At 39.9% G+C, this 17,760-nt stretch overlaps 1 protein-coding gene across 3 annotated transcripts in view; it reads right to left on the bottom strand.

Annotated features, from left to right (window-relative positions):
* Positions 1-17,760, bottom strand: part of B3GLCT (beta 3-glucosyltransferase) — a 112,805-nt gene that overhangs the window by 8,849 nt on the left and 86,196 nt on the right. For 2 of the 3 annotated variants that reach the window (XM_037799994.1, XM_037799995.1), the window contains 2 exons: positions 12,929-13,048; positions 3,539-3,683 (listed from right to left, as the gene is read on the bottom strand). In XM_037799994.1, the coding sequence (XP_037655922.1) occupies positions 3,539-3,683; positions 12,929-13,048 (265 nt within the window). Of the gene's footprint in view, positions 1-261; positions 3,436-3,538; positions 3,684-12,928; positions 13,049-17,760 lie in introns of those variants that run through there. The other variant, XM_037799996.1, reaches the window with a different exon arrangement.

Below are 17,760 nucleotides of genomic sequence, written 5' to 3' on the forward strand. Positions count from 1 at the left end.
CTTATAGGGCAGGTCTACTAGCAAAGAATTTTCTCAGTTTTTATTTATCTGGAGATATCTTTATGCTACTTCTATTTTTGAAGGATATTTTTACTCGATATAGAAGTTTTGGTTAACAGGTTTGTTTCTTCTTTCTGCCCTTTGGCTCATTATTTCCAATGAGAATTCGGCCAACAATCGTATTTCCATTCCCTTTATCATGATGATTAGTTTTCTCGTTGCTTTTAATATTTTCTTTTGTCTTTGTCTTTTGACAGTTTAACTATAATATGGCTAGGTGTGAATCTTTTCTTGATTATCTTATTTGGGCTTCGGTGAACTTCTTGAATCTGTAGATTAACGTTCTTCATCGCATTTAGGACGTTTCTCTCCTTTTTCTCAAAAAAAATTTTGTCCCATTCTCTCTCCCCTTTCTTCCTGGGACTCCCATAAGTGTATGTTGGTACCTTTTATGTTTTACCATATGTCTCTGAGGCTCTGTTCATTTTTCTTCAATCTTTTTTCTCTGTGTTCTTTGGACTGGAGAATTTCTATTGATCTATCTTCAACTTCAATGATTTTTTCTTCTGCCATCTCAAATCTACTGTTAAATCCATCTAGATAATTTCTCATTTCACTTACTGGCCTTTTTCAAGTATAAGATTTTCGTTTGATTCTTTGTCATCATTTCTGTCTTTCTATAGGGATTCTCTATTTGTTGAATCACTGTTGTCATATTTTTCTTTAATTCTGTGGCCATATTTATATGAGCTGCTTTGAATTCTTTTTCAAATCCAACATCTGGTCCCAATCAGAGTCAGTTTTTATAGCTGATTCTTTCCTGAGAAACATTTCTTTATGTATTTCAGAATTATTCATTGGAAACTTATTTTAGATAATCAATTATAGCATCTCACCAATCTGATTCATTTCTTTCTTATTTTTTTTTAAAGTTTCTTGTGTATACTTAAACTGTGGAATCTTTCTCCCTAAAGAGCATGGCTGCTGATTTCTCTGCTCAGTTTTTAATTCTTACTTTTATTGTTTAGCCTGTATTGATAGAAGTTGCCCCTGTATCTAAATAGCCTAGTGGTCAGCCTGTGAGCTGTGCTCAGACACCTGGAGCCCATAAGGCTCCCACCTAAGTGTGGGTTGGTAGGCACATTCAAAGCTCCAGCCAGTTTCCAAATCTGCCTTGGCTCTTACCTTCCATTTGACTCTCTAGTCTCCCAGGCATATGCACATAGCTTCCCAGCAGCCAGGGATGTGTGATGTGTGGAGAGCTTACCCAGCTCTTCCATCTCCAGGGCATCCTTATTGAATTTCTGGCTGATTCACTCCTCACCCCAACTGAGACTGCAACCTCAGGCTAGAAAAGGTGAGGTTTTTTCCTGTTCCCTTCAAATCTGCCAATTGTAGGTGACATATCTGTGGATCGTCACCTCCCCCTTCCCAACTTAAGTCCACACACTGCCGCAGCAAAGCTGCTGGTTTTGTCAGCCAGCCCCAAAGTGGTAATAATGTTCTCTCCCACCTAGCTGGGCAGGTTGGGGGTGGAGAATAACAGGGAGCAAGGATAGGAGCAGCTCTGGGCAAGAAGGACTCAGACACTGTTGTTCTTACCCAAAACTGTAGCAGGTTTTCAAGAATAAATGCTTCTCAATTTGTTATCTGCCTGTGGCTGATTCTGACTCCTGAAATTGTTATTCTGACAATTTTGTCGTTTTATACTTGTTTTTTGTGCAGAAGATCCACTGACCACTGCACAAGCATCCATGTCCATTAGTGGCATATATTTTTGGATAAAAAACAAAAAAAAACAGAAAACCACATGCTTAGACACTTTGCTTTTAACAAAGGGATGTATTAGGCCTTCGATTTCACAATAACCTTCCCTGACTAAAAAGAGAGGAGAAACATGGCACAAACAAATTTGAATCTGACACTACTCCCAAATGTCCATTCTATCTCAGACTAACTGGGAATCTTGGATTTTCTCTCTTTGCCTCATATCTCTTTTTGAATATGAACAAATACATTGTTTATATCAGAGTTCACATATTACAAATGATATTACAAATGGAAAGCACTGTGCAAGTTACACTAAAGTCTCTAAAAAAGGCTTAAAAATTGGAAGACATAGAGCACGTCCTGTTGGGAGGATACGTTTTAGACATGTTTTACAATTTTGGAAAGGTTTAAAACACATGTGAAGTAACTACAAACTTTTTTTTAAGTATCTTCAAGGGGCTTTTGCTTAGGATTAGATTATTTTCTTTCTTTCTTTTCTCCTTATCATTTTCTTGACTGGGGTATTCTTCTCTAAGTGAAAAAGGGCTGCTACAAAAATCTAAGAACCTGTCATGCTAACCATGATAAATGATTTCCCTCATGCACCAGCAGTTTTAATTATGCTTCCCTCTCTTTGAGTGAAACATTATGAAAGAAAGCAAGGAAGAGAGAATAACTTTTCTAAGTCATTATAACACAACACATAGCCTTAAAAGGAGCAAGATGTCTCAAGGTTTTAAAGATGGGAAAGGGCCTTCTGACTGGAACCAGGAATAAGGTCTCTCATACATTTCCTACAATTAAAAGTCTATTTTTATCCTTCCTGCCTGTCCTCAAAGATGTGGAAATGGATTCTGCTTTTCTAGATAATGCAAACACTTTCTTTGCCTTGTTCAAGTTGTTTTCTAGAGTGTCATTTCTGTCATGCTCAATAGTCTCTATTGCTATGCCAGCATTTGTTACTGGTTTCTAAATAAAGGATGAAAGTATAATTTCAATATAAGGGAAGACATTTAAAATACATGTGTACATTTATCTGTACATTTCAAATTTCAAAAAGATCTGAATTTCTCAAAGGAGAGCATTAGATGGGTGTGGGCTGTGGCTATTTTTAGTCCAAGTATATCTGCAATTATTCTTAGACTATCAAAACATTCACTGCCCTGCTTCTTAAAAACTGATAAAAAATAAGGCAAAAACAATTCCAGTCTTCAGCTCCGAAATGCAATATGGTGAAGCTATTAGCACTATCACTGGCAAACATCTCATCTCTTCTTTTCCATAACATTCAAAACACACGGTTATTGAGATACTATATTGACATTTAATAGATTTTAGCTGCTTAGTTTAATAGCAACAAAAGAGTGGGGGAGCCCAATGAAAAAGCAGCCAAATGGACTGTGTAAAAAACTGGGAATAGTGTAGAAATACATACATGTGGTGTTCAGTAGGACAATATTAAGTCAGTCCAATACATTTCTAAAAACATCCAATAATTCTTTAAGGTCATTAAATTTTTTAACTCAAAAGGAAAACAAAATAGCTTTTCCTTGGCTCTCCAGGCAAAGATGCTGGTCAAACACCATTTGGCTTTCTGGATGGCTTGGCTTTTCATTTTCAAGGTGTCCTGTGGCTGCTGTTCCCATGGAGACTGCTGATACAGTTCTTAAATGCATTCAGAGAAAATGTGGAGGGGGTAAAGCAGAACACTTAAGTGCACAGAAAATCACCCCCTCTGCCGAAGTCGGCCTACAAACAGTGTCCTCACCTGGTGGAAGAGGGGGCTGTGCGTCACGGGGATGCCCAAGCCACTGAAGCACATTCCCAGCACCATGTCGTCCGGAGCACTGTTGCTGTAGCAGCGACACTTGCTAGCGAGAAGTCTCCTGACGGCTTCCCTGCTGAAGACCATCCTAGGGGGAAGCAGAGGAGGCAGAGGGAGGAGCTGGGGCAGCGCCATGGCCGCCACCAGATGCTCCAAACGAAGCAATACAGTTAGCGGTGTGCTTCCGAGAAAGAGAAAGGGTGCTGGCGTCGGGGGAGTTTTATATGTAATAGTTCTTCCAGGGAAAATACTTTTTTGTGCTTTCTATGAAAGCAAAATCACTTTTAAGAGCTATTTACTTAACAGGCAATTTTACATATTTATTTTCCAATCTCTTGCAAAGTGATACTATGCAATTTCTTTTTGTAATATTTCATTTGGAAAATCAGACTAGTCCTTGAGGTTCAAACCTCTCAGTGGCATGGACGACGACCAAGCCTGCCCACAGTCCCATCAGGTGAAGGCACCTCACTCATACATGTGAGGACTGACAAGGAGCTCAAATCAGACCAAAAGAACCACCCATTGTCAGGTGACTCCAGTCTACACAGCTTCTGTAAGATGATTTTGAGAAAGAGAGATTTGCCTCAAACAGTGCTATGACACTGTTTGGGCTGATATTTCAGGTTCTTTCTGGGGAAACACAGCCCCTTCTTGCAGGAGGCTAGAAACCTTAAAACTACGCTTTCCAGACCTCCTTGTCAGCTTCCTTCTGACAACGAGGGGCAGGAGGTGCTGCTTCTGGTTCTGGCACCACAGTGGCAGAGGCAGGCGGCGGTGGGCGTCTGAGCAGCGGGTGCTGGCGAGCCAACAGCAGCGGAAGCCACAGCACGCAGCCCTAAGGGGCTCTGGGTAAAAATTACTTTCTCTGCTCCTCCAGCCTTGGGGGCAAGAGGAGCTTTCTACTGCATCAAACTCGAGGTGAAGCCACCTTTTCTGTTTTACTCTTCTGGCCCTATTCAACGCTTTGGTACCAAGACCCTGCATTCAGTTCCCCTCTGTCTGAAAGAGGTTGGTTTCTGGTTTCCATTCCAGTCCCAGGGAAATAAATCTTCTCGTGTCATGAACAACCCAATGGCAGACAGGGCTAAAAGGACCAACGCGGCTTGTTAATTCATTCCCGGTAACCGAAGGCTTCCTTTAAGGCAGTGCTATCGAAAATGTATCCATGTATTCCCAAAGCTAAATATGGGCCTTGCACACAGAAAGCACTTAATAACAGTTCAGCGTATCAACCAAATGAGGACAAAGCTGGCTTTGCAAGGAGCAAGGATTCTAGAAATCAGTCTAGTAAGAACGGAAAAAGGACAAAGAGCATGAATACAATCCTTGATTCAAAAATGTTAATTACAGACTCATCCAGGCCCAGTTCAGCACAGTTTAATTAAGGCTCATCGACCACACCCTGGGAATGCAGCGATGCAGAAGACATGCTCTGTCCTTGAGGAACTCAGATGAAACCATGTAGGAGATAAGATAATGTGGTGGGAGATACGACTAACCAAGAAGAAAAAGAGTGCTTTATTCAAGACGAAACAATGAAATATGACTGCACAAGAAGGAAAACAGTTCTTGTCACTATACAAAAAAGAAAACTGCAAGTGTGAAAAACCACCATGAGCTGTCTTTCTCTTAGAAAGTCTGCCGTCTTCCAGTAACTTGGGCCACCTACTTCGTGGTTGAGTCAAACACCTACACAGCGTCTGCCCCACTGTGCCCAAGTGACTGACCCCAAGACAAGGTCTAGAGAGAGCCCGTATCAACCTGAAACATACATTTCCATCAGTGGCTACCTGATGCCATGTTAGGAAAACTTCATAAATACACTATTTTTATTCCAGTCAGAGCTGTCATTTTATTCTTTTCAAACCCAATTTAAATAAAATTGCTGTCTTTTTTCCTGTTACCAACATCTATTAGAATGAGAAAGAAAAGAAAGGGCTCTTATTGGGCCTGCTCTCTGAAAAATCAACTTTAGAGGGAGACAAGATATAAGCATGAAATTTTTATTAGCAATTTTTCATATTTTTGCCTACTCAAACAGAACACTATTACATAAATTATTCACATAAGCTAAGTACACATGGTTCTTTAATAAAATCAGCCAAAAATAAATGGAAAATTATCATTTTCATCCTAGCACAGTAGAAAAGAATATTATGCCTGCTCGGTCATCCAGATTTTAAATATTAAAAAGATGTTCAAAGACTGCAAAACTAATAATCTGATTGCCTTTAAGATACAGTATACTATTTCTCAAAATAAGAAAAACTGGGACCTGCCCAAGGATATCCCTGCAAATGAAGAACACGGAGAGAAGAGAACGTGTGCCCGACTCCATTCCCCAGCCTGGACTTCAAGCGGATGAAAGGATCATGGCTAATTCTTTGGGTAACACTCTCTGGGGACTCTGCTCAAGGGCATTTCCACCCCTCCTGCCCAAGTGCAGTAATTTGACCTCAAGGATGCCAAAGAGGCTTATGAAATGTTTATCATGGCTTCCTACCCAGACTCTCATATGTAAATAAGTATTTTCAAAAAAAAGAAAATGGACGGTGTAAGAAAGTGAAAAACAAACACTTAGATTCTAATAGTGAGAAGGTCACTTAGCTATGATAAGTGGAACTTAAGAGGGATGGTTTAAGGCAGTTGTTCTCAAACTTACTTGACTGTAACCCACGGTCAGAAAATGAGAAAATACATCTGCAATACAGCAATCATTTATATGTTTTGTGTATGTGCGATAAAACTGAAACAAAAATTTCACAAAACAATACTTACCCTTAATATATGAGAACCACTGTGATGTTTTCTATTTTATTCCATTTCATGCTATATTTCCTTATTTAGAATGCTGGGTTTGATCCATTAACTGACTTTAAAAGTTATTAATTGATCCTGACTTTCTGTTTTAAAAAACTTGTAGGTCCTTAATCTAGATCATCAGAAAACTCTCCTATAATACTAGAAAAATTACTAAACATTCTACCTGAAGCTGTTATCAAAGGTTGATAACAATCTCATGAAGAATGTTTCCATATCTTTGGGAAAGTACTATTAAAAACAGACATTGCTCTGGTCAATATTTGTTATGTAAAAATCAATGCCAAATGTTCATGCATTTGTTTAATCATTTGTTCATCGTACTTATGTAAAAGATTTTTTTAAATGTGTCCCTGTGGTAGGAAACAGGGATATAATGACAAATGAGATGCAGGTGCTGCCTTCAAAGAATTTATAATTTAGGTGGAAAACAGCAAAATATACAGGCAAATGAATGACAATTATTTGCCTAATATTCTATGAAAGTACAAGGGAAAGGCATCGAACTCAAATTGGAGGGGCTAGGCTGGGATAAAGGCTCTCAGGAATAAATAAATGATAGCCATACCAAATCCAAAAATTGAGGAGGAATAGCCAGGTGAAAGAGACAGGAAGTTGGGGGCAGAAGGGACAATACTAAATAGAGAACAGCAGATGCCTTATCTTGAAGGAGGGAAAAAAAACAGTTTCTCTGAGAAACTGAAATAAGTTCAGCATGAATTCTTGTAAGATGAGAATGATGCTGGAAAGGTAAAATACTATCTGACAAGATCACTTGAAGACAGATCAATAGAAATTCTACAAAATGAAACACACAGAATAAAAGATTGTAAAAAAATAATAATAAAATAAAAAATAAAAAAAATAAAACCCCAAATCTCAGTGACCTCTAACATGCATGTAATGGGAATAAAAGGGGGGGTGGGGAGGGAGAGAGGACACAAAATGGGGCAGAGAAAGCATTTGAAGAATACTAAGTGAAATGTTCCAAATTTGATTAAAAATATCAAGCCAAAAATCCAATAAGCACAGTAAACCTCAAGCAGGAAAAAACAAAGACAACCAAATCTAGGACATCATAGTCAAATGGCTCAAGATAAAGGATGAAAGGAAAATACGAAAGATGGGGTCAGGGAGAGGAGACATCATGCACAAGGGGACAAGGTTGAGAATGACAGCTGACTTCTAATCCGAAACAATGCAAGTCAGGAGACAATGGACTGACAGTTTTAAAGTACGGAGAAAAAAATTCAACCCAGAAATCATATATCCTTTGGAAAGGAAAGAGAAATAAAGGCTGTTCTAGATAAATAAAGGCTGAAAGAACTTATCATCAGAAAACCTACTAAAGGAAATTCTTCACACTAAAGAAAAATAATACTAGATGGTATCTAGATCTACAAGAAAATCTAAAAAGTACACACACACATAAAAAGATAAATAAATGGTTAAGTATGAAAGGTTTTTTCTTAACTTCTTTAAAATACTATCTAAAGCAAAAATAACAAAATTTCCTTACGGAGTTTAAACCTAGGTTTAGTAATAAAAATATGATCAACACAGAAGATAGGAGAGGGCATATGCAATCACACTGTTGTAATTTTCTTATATACAAAGTGCCATAATGTTAATCCAAATTGGCAGTCCCCAGAAAAACCACAAAAGATGCAAACAAAGATATATAATAACAAGCCAACTGAGAATAAACGATGGGTTACAAAGAAATGCTCAGTTAATTCAAAAGAAGGCAGGAAGGGAGGGTCAAAGGAACAAAGAACAGAAGGGTCAAACAGAAAAGATGGTAGACTTAAACTCAATCATGTCAGGAATTACATTGACTATACATGGGCTACTTTTTTTTAAAACTCTAATTAAAAGACAACATCACAATTTGTCATTAAAAACCTACCCACAAAGAAACTTAACTCATGGTACAGATGGCTTCACTGGTTGGTTGTATCAAATATTTAAGAAAAAAATAATACCAATTTTAACCAGATGCTTTTGGAAAAGAGAGAAGGGTCCCTTCTCAACTCATTTTATGAATCTGGTATTACCTCATGCGGTGGTGGGTTGAAGCTTTGTGGACCCCACAAACACATGTTCTTAAATTTAATCCATTCCTATGGGTGTGTACCCATTGTAAGCAGGACCTTTTGACAAAGCTACTTTAGTTAAGATGTGACCCATCTCATTCAGGATGGGTCTTAATCCTATTACTGGAGTCCTTTACAAATGGAATGAATACACAGAGAGGGAGAGAAAGCAATGGAAGCAAGAAGCTGAAAGCAACAAAACCCAGAAGAGAAGGGGGAGACTAGCAGATGCCACCATGTGCCTCGGCATGTGGTAGAGGAGCCAATGATCACCATCAGCTGGTCTTCAGGAAGAAAGCATCACCTTGAGGATGCCTTGATTTGGCCATTTTCTCGACCTCAAGCTGTAAATTAATAAATTCCCACTGTTTAAGCCAACCCATTTCGTGGTATAAGCATGTTTTAAGCAGCCCAGGAAACTAAAACACCCCATTATTCAAAGCTTACAGAGACATTAAAAGAACATTTCAGACCAATAAAGGTGATGGAAAGCCAAGGAAGGTCTCTGAGCAGAGAGTGAGAGGATCAGATCTGTTTTTAGACAGGTCTCCCTGACCACAGTGTGGGTGACAGACACAGTGAGCGAGACCAGCAGGAGGGGGACCAGGAGGCAGTGACAGAAACTCAAGCAACAGATGATGGTGATGGAGACTAGACTGGTGGTGGTGGGGAGAGAGAAAGTATGGACAGAGGAGAAATAAAACTGACATGACTTTGTGACTTGAGTCCATTGCAGGGGAGTGGAGAATGAAGACAAGGTGAGAGATGAGTCAAAGATTTCTAGAGCCTCACATACTGATGTCCTTCCCTGAGAGAAGAACACAGGAAGAAGACCAAAACTGGGCTGAAGTCAGAAATGATGAGATCAGCATTGGATGTTGTTCCAGTTTGCTAATGCTGCCATTCTGCAAAACACCAGAAATGGATTGGCTTTTATAAAGGGGGTTTATTTGGTTACAAAGTTACAGTCTTCAGGCCATAAAGTGTCCAAGGAAAGGCAACAACAATCGGGTACCTTAACTAACGGATGACCATCGGGGTCTGGAAAACCTCTGTTAGCTGGGAAGGCACATGGCTGGCTGGCATCTGCTCTGGAATTCTGGTTTCAAAACGGCTTTCTCCCAGGCAAACTCTGGACTAGCAAAAGTCTATTTTCAATGGCCATCTGCAAGATGTCTCTGTTGGCTGCAGCTAATGTCAGGGGTCTGCAACTCCAAGCATGTCTAAGCATCAGCATCAGGAAGTGTCAGGGCCTGTGTGGCTCTCTTTTAAAGCACTCCAGTGATTAAATCAAGAGCCACCCTGAATGTGTGGGGCCCACATCTCCATGGAAACACTCAATTGAAAGGTTCCAATCTAATCAACACTAATACATCTGCCCCCACAAGACTGCATTAAAGAACATGGCTTTTTCTGGGGGACATAATATATCCAAACTGGCACAGTTGTGTTGTTTCATGTGCCATGAAACCCCAAGTGGAGATTCCTTTTGGCGATTTGACATACGAATGAGGAGGTCAGGAGAGAGTTCTGAGCTGGTAATGGAGATCTGGGTGCACTCAGCCTAAAGTCAAGGGAGTGGATAAGATCTCCCAGGAGGAGTACAGAGTGTGAAGAGAAGGGGCCTAGAAAAGAAGCTCAGGAAACAGGGACATTTCAGGATAAATGTACTGAGAATGTGTGATCAGAAAGACAGGAAGTAAACAAGGACAGGATGATGCTTGGAAAGCACGAGAAAGGAGTGTTTCAAGGAGGCTGCCAAGAACTTAAATGAGAGAAAGATTAGAAACAATCCATTGCACCTGGTGACCTGGAGCTCACTGGAGACCTCACCCTAGGAAGGAGGCTGGGCATGGAGGGCAGACTGAAGTGGGAGCTGAGGAAGTGGAGATATGAGAGCAGTGAATTCTTGAGGTGTTTTGAAAGGAAGAGTGTGTAGCGGTAAGATGAAGTTTTTATAGACAAAAACTGAAGGAGGTGCAGTGGTTCAGCAGAGCCTGCCATGGGCACAGGAAGGGGAGTAGAACACTGAATGCAGACTACTGGCTGATGTGGCACTAGCCAGGGTGCACCTGGAAGAAAGGGACTGGGTGGCACTCATCTTTGCATAGGGCTAGCCCAGAGCCTGGCATGCAGTAGGCTTGCTCAATGCATGAATGACCAGTCTGAGTGATGGGGAAATGCTGCTTAGAAGAGGTAAAACAAGCTTTCAGAAGGTCTCGAGTACCAGTTTCAGAAATAACGGTTAAATCCAAGACGTAAGGAGACAAAATAGTTTTCTTGCGGAAAGCACCAAAACAATTCATTTCTGTGATATATAATTGGGCCACAGAAGTATATAAACCCACATACAAATAACGAGAATCATTTCAAAAGGCGGAAATCAAACAGGAGTCATCCTGAATCAGCTCTAAAACTACTCTCACCTAGAAAACTAAATTCAATCCTCAAGGCTGCAAATCGATAGTTTTTTAAATGAGACTTTTTTAAATGAAGACGTCAGTATTCCTGGGCCTTAAATTTTAGCATCATTTCAAAGGCTATCTGGAGCTCCATCTCCTGTCCTTAGTGACCTGGGGTAGAAGCAGGCAGCTGCTTAACGAAGGTCAGTAGCCCTGCTCGGCCTTAGTTATCACCACGAAAGGGCCACCTCCATGACCACATGACCATTCTAATCTAAGGGATTGCAAAATAAGAAGATAAAAGTCCCAGCCCTTCAGAAGTTTACAATCCTGTGCTTCCAACACTGCTGGACACACAGGGGACACTGAGTAAATGCCTGCTGAATGAATTTAAAGGCTATAGTTAATAACAGGTTACGATTTTTAGTAAATACCCCCAACAGCACAGAGAAAAGACTAACTGCTCAACTGATATTACCTGTATAATCAAATTAAAATCTTTCCCCATATGAGATTAAGTAGACGCTGTGTTTAAAAACACTAGTTTTCAACTGTTATTTAAAAACCTATAAATTCTAAACAAATGTCACTTAATTGCTTAAATCTATGCTTCGATACTAGTTTTTTTCCCCAAATGTGATTTATCAAGCACTGGGTGATTTAAAAATCTAGTGGTTTATTTTCTGAAATTTAAATCTGTACCAATTTTTTTTTTCATTTCAACAATCAAAACTAATTGGCTGCCTAGGAGCAATCATTTTTATAGGAACTCTTCTACCAAGTACCTTGACATACATTTTTATATTGTCTCTTCAAGGGGTAAAAAACTGTCTTTACTGTAGCTTTCTTTTCATATAAAGCAAATTTAATGTTTGCAATTACCCAGTAATTTTCAACTGTTATAACAAAAACTACAGTTTACGGAGTTCACACATCAGTATCAATTCAAAGTCACAGACCCGACTCTGCATCATGGAAACAGAAAGTTAACGTTCAAAGTATTTGCAGGACACATCCCAAAGTAATCTGAACAGAGAATAAAAATATATTTGCAGGGCCCCCCTGAGGAGCTGGGGGAAATGCAGAGGTGTTGGACTTCCTCACCTGGATTGTTGCTGATGTTCTCACAAACACTGGGGACTGACAGCTTGGTACGCCAAGCCCTCTGTCTTGGGGCTTGCCCTTATGAAGCTCGTTACTGCAAAGGAGAGGCTAAACCTGCTTATAATTGTGCCTAGGAGTCTCCCCCTGAGTGCCTCTTGGTTGCTCAGATGGGGCCCTCTCTCTCTCTAACTAAGCCAACTCAGCAGGTGATCTCACTGCCCTCCCCCCTACGTGGGACCTGACTCCCAGGGGTGTGAATCTCCCTGGCAATGCAGGATATGACTCCCGGGGATGAATCTGGAGCCGGCATTGTGGGATAGGGAACATCTTCTTGACCAAAAGGGGGATGCGAAATGAAATGAAATAAAGCTTCAGCAGCTGAGAGATTTCAAAGGGAGGTAAGAGGTCACTCTGGTGGACATTCTTATGCATTATATAGATAACACTTTTTAGGTTTTAATGTATTGGAATAGCTAGAAGTAAATCCCTGAAATTATCAAACTCCAACCCAGTAGCCTTGACTCTTGAAGATGATTGCATAACAATGCAGCTTACAAGGGATGACAGCGTGATTGTGAAAACCTCATGGATCACACTCCCTTTATCCAGGTATGGATGGATGAATAGAAAAACGGGGACAAAAACTAAATGAAAAATAGGGTGGGATGGGGTGGATGATTTGGGGTGTTCTTTTTTACTTTAACTTTTTATTCTTATTCTGATTCTTTCTGGTGTAAGGAAAATGTTCAAAAAGAGACTGGGGTGATGAATGCATAACTACATGATGGTACTGTGAACAGTGGATTGTACACTTTGGATGACTCTATGGCATGTGAATATATCTCAATAAAACTGAATTTCAGTTTAAAAAAAAAAAAGTATTTGCAGGAAGCCTTTCACATAGTTACCCTCCTCCGCCGGTGATGTAGCTATAGCCACCTGTCCCCAGTCCGTAGCCGTAGCGTTCACCGAGAATCACGGGCTCGCTGGAGTCATAACAGCTGAGCAAGTGCTGGAGCCTGGAGATACTGAAATTCCGAAGAGAACATAAGCAATAATGACTTAATGCAAATACAGCTTCAGAATAATTATTAGATCGATCTTAGAGCCCACTGCTTTTGTAGTGTAGCACATAATAGCATACTGAAATGGTTTATGGTTGAAATGTGAGTGATTTACAGAAGAAACAGAATTTTAAAAGAAAAGAAACAAAAAAGAATTGATGAGCACTGTACACCAGTGGAAACAGTTGAAATGTGGAGAAGACAAATTTAATGCATGAGAAAGATCTCTCATCAAGGGTTGCTATTAAGAGTCTACAATTTAGCTGATCAGGTTCACATCCTTCTAAAGGTAAATGTCGACCGCTTCTAAGTTACCAGAAAATGTTTTCTTTGGAACTTAGCCTGGGTTCAGAACACAAGCTAAACATTCTAAGCACTTAGTTTGGAATCAGTCTTCAGGAAGTTGTCTAATAAATAACTTTGTGGGAGAAGGCACATGCCAACGTGTGGTAACCCAGAAAAACATCATTGGGTTATGGAGAATACACCCGTAGATACTTTTATTGGAAACTGCAACCTGTACAAACACAAAGCACTCCAGGGCAAATCCATGTCTACTGCTTGACCTGAAAAGAAATGAGAAATTTGTGATATTTCTCTTCTTCCCACATATTGCAAAATTATTAACCCAACCTCCAATCTTCTCTTTCTGAGCTTCAAATAACTGAGACTAAAAGTCTCCTCCAGGTTTCTTTTCCTTATACCATTAACCACTTCCATATCCACAGCATCAGTTTAAAGCTGAAGGATCATAAACCGAATCTAGCAACCATCATATCCTTAACATTCTCTAAAAAGTGGAAATTTGGATAAGGCAGATAGGTCTCCAATTCAGTCTAAGGGGATTTGCTACTGCTCCAGGAAAAGAACTTCTTACAATAATCTGTCACCACATAGGGCAGTTTTGAAATGAAGAAAAAATGGCAAGGCTCCGGATTAAATGCTATCAAAATGACACTAGCACATCTCAGTATTGCTCACAGATTTTAACATGATATTGATCTTTAAAATCCAGAAATGTCCCACTCCAACCTATTGTGTTTTTCTTTTATTTTTTAACTTTTTATCTGAAAATAATTTCAAAATTAGAGAATTCAAAATTAGAGAAACATTATTTTGAAATAATTTCAAAATAAGTAGTACAAAGAACCTCATGTACCTTTTCCCCATTTCACCAATTGTTAATGCACACCCCGTTTATGTTCTGTCTCTTTCTGTCTCTCTCTCTCTGTGGTTATGATGTACACATTTCTTTTCTGGACTTTCTGAGAGTGAGCTGCATACATTATGCCCCTTTATCCCTAAATACTTCAACGTGTATTTCTTAGGAACCAGAGTTAGCAACTTAAGGAAATTTAACATTGATAGGATACATTTTGTAAAAAGTTAAATATATACCAACTACGTGATTCAGCCATTCCACTGGTAGGTCTTTACCCATGAGAAATGAAAGGATGTGTCCATACAAAGACGCATACACATAGGTTCAGAGCAGCTTTATTTATAATAACCCAAAACCAGAAAAACTGATAAAATGCTTTTATCCAAGCTATCAGCCGTATTCCAATTTTATCAACTAACCCAATAATGTCCTCTTGAGCATTCCCCTAGCCCCGCAGCCCAGGGTCACTTATTGCATTTAGTTATTGTGTCACTTTAATCTCCTGTAATCTGAATCATCTTGACTTTGTCTTTCCTGATACCAGCATTTTAAAATAATACAATCCCCCCTTTTTAACAGAATGACCCTCATTTGGGGTTGGTCTGATGCTTTTTCATGATGAAGTTCAAGCTGTGCATCCCCAGTTGCAATACTACACAAACGATGCTGTGTCTGTCCTAGTGTCCGTCCGTCCCTGGTGACTAATGATCATTTTCATTGCCCGGTCAAGGTGTGGTCTGGTTTCTCCATTTGCTATTTACAAGAGTCTCGGGAAGACACTGTAACACCATGCAGATATCCTAACCCTCACCAAAACTAACCCCTAGATTTAGCATCCATGATTCTTGCCTGCTTCAATTTTTACTATGATAACTACAAAATGACAATTTTTCCAATTCCATCACTTGCCCCATATTGACCAGTCAGAACTCAGAATTATCCTGCCAGCAAAAACCTGCTCTTCTCCATTTATTATTTACTACCTTACTTTTCACTTGATATATTATATGCATGAATGTGTGGATTCCTAATTTTTAGTAGTTTATAATTCATTATTGTCCTTAATTATACTGAGGCTTAACTTGACCCAGATTTGGTGAATGGGAACCTTTTCCAGATGAATCTGTGTCTCCCTGACATGCACTGTCGGTTTTCTGAGCACTTCCTTACTTTCTGGTATAAAAACATGTCCCGGATGCATCTTGCACCTTCTCTGCCTCTTCCCTGGAATCAGCTATTTCTCTGGGAACCCCTGGTTCCTTTTCATGGGGAATGGTATTAGTTCTGAGCTCAGTGTTACTGGGACACCTCCAGCAGAAAGGGCTTGGCAACATGTACGTGCGTGTGCACACGCACACACGCACGCACACACACACACACACACACGCTTTAGAAACCGTGAGTTCTTACAGAGTCCTTCAATTCCCACCCATCCCCAACAGGACTCTTCCTTGACCTTCCCTATTCATGCCCATAGTTCCCTTTTCCCACCAATAACATTTACTTATTTACTCAATCATACAATGCACCTCAAATAATTGCCTAGTACTACAAAATCAGACCGACTAGACAGCTCAGAATTTCTGTGAAGTTCCTTCTTTCCTCCTACACCTGACTGAAGGCACACACTTAAGTACTAGATCCAAAAGTTCCTTGCTTTAGTTATAGTTTTCCTTCAGTGCGATTATATCAGTTATTTGGAATATAGTTGGCTTCATTTGTTTCAGTTTCTTCCCAATCCTTGTTGATTTTTCTCCTGTCCTTGTTGATTTATTTTACTTTTACAAATATGTAAAATATTAGCATTCTTCCAAAAGTCAAAGCTGTACAGGAAAACTTGGAGCTATCACACCCTCCTCTATCGTCATTGTCCTTTCTTCCTTTTTGTAAAGATAAGCAGACACACGTATGTTTTCTTATTTCCTCGTTTTCCTTACACACCTGGTAGTATATTAAATACATTCTTTTGTACTTTGATCTTTTCACCGAACAATATCTCTTGGAAATCACTCAATACACTTTGCTGATTTTTTTTCAAGGAACCAAAACTTTGATTCATTAACTTGAACCTCTGCCCTTTTGCTCTCTAAGTCATTATTTCTGCATTTATCTTTATTATGTCCTTCTTCCTGCTTTTGGGGGTTGATTTCATGGTTCTCTTTCTAGCTTGTCGAGTTGGGAACTGAATAATTTACTTTTTATTATAAAAGGCTCTAGGGCTATGAATTGTCCTCTGACCACATTTACATGTTCCCTATAGATTCTGATAAGGAATACCTTTATCATCATTATTGGTAAAAGGTAATTAACTACTGAAAGTGGTAAAAGAGGATGCCAAGCGTCCAAAAGTATAAAATGCAAAAAGAATTCTCTTCCTCTAAGCTCGTGGGCAGATAACAAGTAAAGAACTAAGAACTAGAATAGAACCATCTACCGCTCGCCCCCGCGAAGGTTCAGATGCTTTGGAGATGACAGAGACGGCACAGGAACCTGGTGGTAAGGGAAAGCCAGAGGGTACGGCAGAGCTGGTCAACAGGCAGGGACTGCTGGGGGCACAGAAACTTGAGGACCAGAAAGAACCTTCCAGGAGGAGGAGCCCCTGAGTGCAGGCAGTGGGCAGGCCAGAGCTGGTCCCCGGAAGCAGCCCCCCCAGACGGTGGACAAACTTAGCAGAGGGTGGGATGGGTTAGAGCAGGCCCATGAGGGCCCCCGAGGAGAGAGCCTCCAGGCTTCTCACATGCTGACCTGCTGGCTGTCACCCCCAAAAACAGAAGTGTACGCTGGGACCAGGAAGGGAGCCCCTTACTCGTCCTATGGCCTCGCAGGGCCCCCATCACCCTCGATGGGCAAAGACTAACATCAAGACGCCTGGCAAAGGAGGACGGTTTACAGGGTCCTGCTTCAGCACCACAAGGCAGGGCAACAAGGATAGACTTGAAGTTGAGAGCCAATAAGTTGATAAATGGCACAATTATTTTTTTCAGTAATTCTACAACTTGTATTTCATCCAACAATTATTTAATAAAAGGTTGAAAATTTCTAGGGAGAAGGATCTGTCTGTTTTTGGGTGTCATTTTTAATTTCTAGTTTTATTGCATTGTGATCAGAGAGTGCTGCTCATAAAATTTCTACTTTATAGAGTTTACTGATATTTTCTTTTTTGCCACAACATACAAATAATTTTTGTGAATATTCCATGTATGCTTGTGAAGAAAGTATATTCCCTACTGGGTGGAAAATTCAATATATCCAAAAGATCTACCTTATTGGTGATGTCAATTAATCTTTCTATCATTATTTACTTTTGGTCCACTTGACCTGTCTTACACTGAGAGTTGTGTGTCTATTATGATTAGTGTGTTTCGATAGATTTCTCCTCGCATCTTCTGTCATTTGTTATTTCTCTTTAGCCTTTTCCATTTTGTTAGTTGCAAACTCTCTGCTCTGTCAGAACACATAACATTTCTATACTCTTCTTCTCCCCATACCTCTACCCCTATTTCAGCTCTACAGG

This window comes from Choloepus didactylus, chromosome 12 (assembly GCF_015220235.1).
Source record: "Choloepus didactylus isolate mChoDid1 chromosome 12, mChoDid1.pri, whole genome shotgun sequence".
NCBI classification, from domain to species: domain Eukaryota; kingdom Metazoa; phylum Chordata; class Mammalia; order Pilosa; family Megalonychidae; genus Choloepus; species Choloepus didactylus.